This window comes from Esox lucius, chromosome 2 (assembly GCF_011004845.1).
Source record: "Esox lucius isolate fEsoLuc1 chromosome 2, fEsoLuc1.pri, whole genome shotgun sequence".
Classification (NCBI taxonomy): Eukaryota; Metazoa; Chordata; class Actinopteri; order Esociformes; family Esocidae; genus Esox; species Esox lucius.
The window spans coordinates 26,567,596-26,575,274 of record NC_047570.1 but is presented as its reverse complement, the minus strand read 5'-3'; the positions used below and the strand labels follow the sequence as shown (position 1 = coordinate 26,575,274).

The window sequence follows — 7,679 nt, the reverse complement described above, 5'->3', positions numbered from 1 at the left end:
AACAACTGCCATAAAAGAACTAGTATAATTTTTTGTATTCACCCAAGAGTTAGAGTGCATTTAAAATAATGACGTATGTCTTTTTGGATGTAACATTGACATCATTATCATAAAGCATTGTTGGCGACATATTAAATCTACAGAATCACTGAGTAATTTTAATAAGAAAAAACCCAAAATAGTGCTTGTATAGATGTGTATTTTTCAGGGCTGGCAAGATGTGCTAAGAGTCTGAATCCTAAAGAAAGTTAGCAAGAACTAGGACATGCATCTTCTCTATTGAACACCGTCTGTGCTACTCTCTCTCTCTCGCTCGCTCGCTCTCTCTCTCGCTCTCTCTCTCACTTTCTCTTTCGCTCTCTCTCTCGCTCTCTCTCTCTGTCTCTCGCTCTCTCTGTCTCTCGCTCACTCTCTGTCTCTCGCGCTCTCTCTCGCACTCTCTCTCTCTCGTTCTCTCTGTCTACAGGCCCATGGTGTCTGAGTGTGCATCAATGTGTGCATCTCTGTGTGATCAGACCCACTCATCAGCTCATGCTGATACCACCACAGTGTGGGCATTTCAACTACACACATTTGCTTCATATTCAGCAGAGAAATCTATATTCTTCTCATCCAGTGGGAATTCAATGGGTTTTTCTGTGAACATCATGGGCCTGAAACAACTTATATTTGACCTCCTAGAAATCTGTATTCACCCCTTAATAACAGCTTCTTAGTGTGACATGATTTCCGGGGCACCACAATGATGTACAAATATAAATGTAATTCTGAAATTGTATACATGTTTTATTTTATTGTGCCAGACATTTGATATGTTCTTGTTGTCATGTAAGTTTTGATAGGCTACACATTTGCAATATTGGTCAGTTATTGTCAGAGATATGAAATATCCATTAATCACAATGATTGTCAACATAGATATCAGACAGATCTGTCTATTGAATGTGACTTTATCTTTTCATTAAAATGTACTTCCTCTCGGAAATTGGATTCAATGTGACAAAAATGATTTGCTTCGTGAAAGTATCAATTAGCTTAGTATGTGTCTGTGTGTTTAGTGATACAATGCATTGTGATTTAGAATAAGATGAAACTGAAACGCTAGTAACTACCAAGGAAAAAGTGTTCACTGCAAGAGAACAAAACCCATAGTGCATTATTGGAATTGACACCACACATGTTACCTGTACAGGTGGAGATAACGGATGTTTGATGATTGAACAACAGGCATAATTAATATTAGAACAGATAATCAGCAGTTGTAGTCTAACATATGAAACATGACTGGTCCTACCCAGTCAAATCATACACGGGTTGAGAAAAAAAAGGCTTTCTGCCCGTTATTGGTAATGTAATGGGGAACATTAGCATGCCTTCGTACAGTTTCATCATTATTCACAATTCATTCAGGATCTGTTATCACGGGAAGCATCTACTTTAATGCAGATGTTATAAGAAGCATATTCCTTTATCTACAATAAAAGTTAATTATATTATTTTACCAATAATGTATTTTGTGCCCTGGGTTTATTTTGGTTTGTACAGTGTATAGTGCATTTTGGAAAGTGTTCAGTTTTACCACATTTTGTTACATTACAAAAATGTATCCAATTCATTATTTTCCTCATCAATCTACACAAAATACTGCATAATGACCAAGCAAAAATAGCTTTTTGTTAGCTAATATTTTCAAAATGTTTGCAAATCTATTTCAAACGTTTGCAAATCTATTTACATTTCTATCAAATTTACAGGTATTCAACCCCATTACTCATTACTTTGTTGAGGCACCTTTGCCAGCAATTACAGCCCATAGTCTTGGATATGATGGTACAGGCTTGGCAACAGTATTTGGGAAGTTTCTCCCATCCTTTTCTACAGATCCTCTGAGCTGTGTCAGGTTGTCACTGCACAGCATGTTTTCAATAAGGATCTGTCTACACATACATCTGTTCATCTTTCCCTTGATCATAACTAGTCTCTCAGCCACTGCCCTGAAAATCTGTAATGCTGTCACTACCAACACTGTAGAGATGGTTAAGGCCCAGTGATGAGCTTTGCCTGGTTTCCTCCAGGCATGAAGCTTAGCATTCAGGCAAAAGAGTTCAATCTTGGTTTCACTAGATCGGAGAATTGTTTCACACGGTCTGACACACTCCTTTAAGTGTTTTTTGGCAAATTCCAAGAGGCCATGTCGTGTACCTTTTCCTGAACAGTGGCTTCTGTCTGAACACTACCATAAAGGCCTTATTAGTGGAGTGCTGCAAAGATAGTTTTCCTTGTGGAAGGTTGGTTTTGCTAACATGCAATGTCAACTGTGAGATCTTATATAAACAGGTGTGTGGCTTTCCAAAACATGCTAACTCAATTGAATTTACACAGGTGGACTCAAATCAAGTTGTAAAAACAAGGATGATCAATTCTGTTTGTGCTTTGTCATTATGTGGTATTGTGTGTAGACTGATGAGGGGAAAAATCAGTTGAATCCACTTTAGAATAAGTCGGTAATGTAACAAAATGTGGAAAAAGTGGGTCTGAATAATTTCCTACTGCACTGTATGACTAGGTGTTAATCTGATGTAAAACAACACAATATGTACCAGCTCTTATTTATAATGATTAAGAGAAGGTGCTGGATATGTTTTTGGCCATATGAGCTTCAGAACCATGCCTTATTAAATAAATGCATTTATAAAAAGTTTGGATGGCCCCTGCTTCCCTCTGGCTAATCAACCAAGATTTTAAATAAATAACGTTGGTTCATTCAGAGCCCAGGTTATGACCGGTTATGACGCGTGCCATTTTGTAACTGTACTGAAAACGATGTCGACCAATGACTTAGACGTATGATGATGGAATACGCCCATATAGAATGTCTGGGGGGGAAAATAGCGCGCCCCGTATCGAGAAGTGACACCTCAACAAAATATTTTGAATGTAGGCGGGACTTCCGGCTAAATGTACCCGGAAGATTTGTATGCATGTTTCTCTTTTCTAACGTGTATCCATATGTTCGCTTTTTATGCATCAATCACTGTTTTTTATTTAATTTAGGTCATTTCAAAAAACCCTGACCAGGAGGATGTTGTCTTTAGATTTCCTTGACGATGTTCGGCGGATGAATAAGCGCCAGGTATGTGCGATAACATTGTTGGTGTTGTGAATGAGGCTGGTGTCGTGACGATTGCACGGCTAGCCAAGTTAACCCCGCGTTGTACAATGCAATGGGGTTGAGCGGCGACCATAAAATTCTCTAAACAACAGATTTTAACAATCAAATAATAAACCGAATTTACACAGTTTGTTATTGCAATGTATTTTGGGCGCTAAAATGTTGAGGTTCGAGTTCAGTCCGTCGGCAATGCATTTCCATATTAGTCGCCTTTCAACCCCTTTCTAAAACGTTAAGTACATTTTTGCTATTCCAAAACTAGACCGTTAGCAAAGAACCATTTCGCAGGTTATAACACGTTGCAAGTCGGTTTTTCTTGCTAGCTCTCCAACTCTGTTAATGTGGTGTGAAATAAAATTAAACGTATAGCTTGCTTAGGTAAGTCAGCTAGCAATATCGTCTTTTGAACATTAATGTATGAAGTGTGCTACACAAGTAGTTAACTTGTTCCTGTAAACGTGTACATTCGGTGGAAGTGGATGTAGCTTCAGCCATTAACGTTACTAGGCTGCTTGATTCTCCCTGGATGAATACGTCTTCTTTAAACCTGGTAATGAGGAGCCACAGTTCGCAGGCGTTTGTTACCGCCTACTAGTTAGTACACACTGGATTCTAACGACTAAGCCCTTTACTGGATAGTACTGGACACAAACTGCTCAGTAGTTTGTCCTTGTCTCAACCTAAACCTGACCATAAACAACTTAAACTGAATGTAAACCTATCATTTCCCCCAGCTCTACTACCAGGTGCTGAACTTTGGTATGATCGTGTCTTCCGCTCTGATGATCTGGAAAGGTCTGATGGTGGTGACAGGGAGTGAGAGCCCTATTGTGGTTGTATTAAGGTAAGCATTGGTGTAGCTGTTAATAATTTGAATTGATTAAGGGTATTTATATGCAGAGTGCATTATCAGACACTCAAATACTTCATTATAGTATGGGCAAGTGGGTTCTTCTATCACCAATGTGTAGTACCCACAAACCTATGCTTTGACAAGTTTTAGCGGGAATGTTCAAGAAGCTATCCTTGACTTTAGCTTTCTTTTGTTTCAGTGGGAGTATGGAGCCTGCTTTCCATCGAGGTGACCTGCTGTTCCTGACCAACCGGGTCGAGGACCCCATCAGAGTCGGCGAGATTGTCGTCTTCAGGATAGAAGGGAGAGAGATCCCCATAGTACACAGAGTGCTGAAGATTCATGAAAAGTTGGTCTATGACGTTTAATACATTACTTATGAGAAATTTAAGAAAATCGGTGTAAAGGTGACAGTGTTAATTGTGGCACACTTTTTTATTTATCTTGTTCATTTTTATTCAGTCTAGTCTTTTAGTCATTATATCTTGAAGCACAGATGCAGCTGAGTCATTTAACTGAAAAACTGTGAAACCCGTGGCCTAAATCATCAAATAGAAGGGGTTCTTTCAAATCACTATAGTGCGGAGAGAGCAGCGTAACCCTCTGTCCACGATGACACACTTGACATAGCGACACACTGTGAAGACGCCTTGTCATCTCCAAGGGGAACTCTTGAGGGTATATTGTCCCATAATTACCATTTCTACATTCAAGTCTTCACCACAAATTGTATACAAATTGCAACCAAACACTGTTTCATAACCGTACCTGTTTCACATGTTCATTTAGGTTTGAAATCTAATGTTAGAACAGAGTGTATACAAATGGCTTGGCGAGAGGTTTATAAGGACAGTGTCGTCTGTCAGTTTGGAAGTGTGACACGTTTCATTGCTGCCGATGAGTACATGTCTGTTCGTTTCTTAGTGTGACAGGTTACGGTTAGGGTTGCGCTTCATCCATTCAATACAGATTTGTTGCTTACTGACTTGCTCTTAGTCAATGTCTGCACCCCCTGATCAAAACATCTTCCCACGGCCAGGTATTCACCCCATGTCACTGGTCAAGCACCGCAGTACGGATGTTTTGACTATGCGTTTGCAAAACTCCAGAAATGTTGAGTTAAAGCAACATTCCTGTGATGTTACAGTTTTAAAGGTAAAAAAAAGTGTGTTGCTTTATGGGGGAAGTAGCATTTGCAGCAACCTACGCGCTTGAAAGAAAGCTCATTCTCTGTGTTGCAACCATGGTTGAGCTTGCAGGCCCTGACCTACCACGAGAAGTCAGTAAATTATGACAAAACAAGCCAACCTTTTCCACTGTATGTTGCACACAACAAAGTTATATTCGGGTTGCTCAGTATGTCACCCCCATACATTGTCTGGAACTGAATTGCATTGCACCATAAGATGCATATGAATCAACCAGTATTGTTCATTGTTCAATCAATAGGAAAAAAAGGTTGACATGACTCAACCGTGATGTATGACGGTTTTGACTGTTGCATGCCATTTCAATTACAGATGAATTCCTTTCAGTATCAGCAAAGTGGCTTGAGACTTACAACATGCATCTGGAAATAGGTGTCCAGTTTGCCTTGCGTGACACACTACCCCGTTCATGTCGTTTCAATACTTGGTCTCGAAAGCAGCCAAATGATTATTATTTTCCATCTTCAAAATGTTTATTCCCAGGGAAAATGGTGACATCAAGTTCCTGACCAAAGGTGACAATAACGCAGTAGATGACAGAGGACTCTACAAGCAGGGACAGCACTGGCTGGAGAAGAAAGATGTGGTGGGAAGAGCCAGAGGGTGAGCATTTATCTCACTCCACCACAGTTAGTCTGATGTTTCATGTCACAGGCAAATTATACTGACCTTGCGTCTGCTGTCATCTAACTTGTGATAATGGATAGGCTAAAGTATTTGGCTAACTATTTAATATGCTGTGTAACATTTTTATCTGAACTCTGCATCTTGATGGCACCATTAAATTGCCATAAACATGTTGTCGGATATTGAATTTTAATATTATTAATGTTGTCTCCAGGTTTGTGCCATATATTGGCATAGTTACCATTCTTATGAACGACTACCCCAAATTCAAGGTATGAATATATATTTTATATTATTATTTTAATTTTTTACAAATAATGAATAAATAGTTCACTAGATTCTCTCATAAGGAACATTAGGTAGGTAGCTAAGGTTAATATTGTTGGACCAGTAGCAAGACTCGGCTGTCAAATGTAGTACAAGGAAAACTGGCAACCAGAAATCAGTTGATTTGAGATTCAAGTAACTGGACTCATTCTATTGTATTCTTCTTTCTTTTTCCAGTATGCTGTTCTTTTCCTGCTGGGCCTGTTTGTCCTGGTCCATCGGGAGTGAGACTGACTACCTGACTGTCCCGGAGTGAGGATTAGAAATCTTCACCATGCCTTTTCAAGACAGAATTATGTTTAATTATGTCAATACACGTTGCTATTTCTGTACCATATTTTGTGGCTCATCTGTAGAAATGTGGATAGTTTTGTTTACATTTCAGAAAAACAAGCTTTACAATTTTTTATGAGTGGAGATTCAATTTAAGTAGCGTAAGGAGCTCTTCAGTACATTAGTAAAATATTTTAAATGGTTAATTACATTTTCTTTCACTGGTAATTCATTTTAACAATGAACATTGTTTTGCTTTGCTTAAAGTATTGTCTGACAGGTATGTTTGTGAAATTAAATATGACATAAGTTTCCCTCTATCCTGCTTTTGGTTAACTTCATCTAGTGTTTTCTTCAGTTGAAGCATAAATTCACAAAATCTAATTGTGCTCTGGGTTATTCCCAGAAAGCTACATTTTAGTTTTGTCAGACAAGTCTTTGTCTTACTTGACCCAGGGTTATTCAAGATAGTGTTGCCACACAGAAAACTGGCCAGATTTCTGGATATTGTTGTCCAGTGGACACTTTGAACCCAAAACACTCTAACTAGGAATTGTACTAACCAACTGTGTGGAACCTCCCAGACACCAGTGTATTTAACCTGAAATCATGTAAAACACTTTGATTGCACATAACTGTTTACACAGCAGCTCATTAGCATACATCAGTCACTCCACACAGTATTGTAGGAATTATTATTGACCTCAGCCACGCCAGCCTTGGGCTGTTCCCTTCATACTGGTCGAATAGGATGGGACAGTACAGGTGTATAAGGGTGGAGAAAGAGTTCCAGAAATGAAACATACATTTCTGCACAAACTGCAGCTGATTCATGGTACATACTATTTAAATTGTACTAACAACAGGGCTTTGTCAAAGCCTATTTCATGCTATTTAACAGTAAAGGTCTACCAGTTTGGCAGCTATGCAATAATGCTCTCCGTAGACTTGTCTGTAGCCAAATCATCAAATTCTGTCGGCAGGCACTTCTGTGTCTGGTTAAAACTGCGATTTAAAATTGAACAGATTTATAAAATAAACAGTCCTGTTAAGATTAATTGTTATATAATGATTAGCTGCTCCATGATGCCTGAACCCAATCAAATATAATTTGTCTTACAGTGGGGCAAAAAAGTATTTAGTCAGCCACCAATTGTGGAAGTTCTCCCACTTAAAAAGATGAGAGAAGCCTTTAATTTTCATCATAGGTACACTTCAA

At 38.8% G+C, this 7,679-nt stretch overlaps 1 protein-coding gene across 1 annotated transcript; it reads left to right on the top strand.

Moving 5' to 3' along the window:
- The first annotated feature begins 3,036 nt into the window (after positions 1–3,036).
- Positions 3,037–6,778, top strand: sec11a (SEC11 homolog A, signal peptidase complex subunit). The gene is given in 6 exon segments (NM_001304059.1): positions 3,037–3,133; positions 3,907–4,016; positions 4,225–4,374; positions 5,717–5,836; positions 6,075–6,132; positions 6,365–6,778. Coding segments are annotated over 6 exon segments (540 nt in total). The 5' UTR covers positions 3,037–3,082; the 3' UTR covers positions 6,416–6,778.
- Positions 6,779–7,679: the final 901 nt, after the last annotated feature.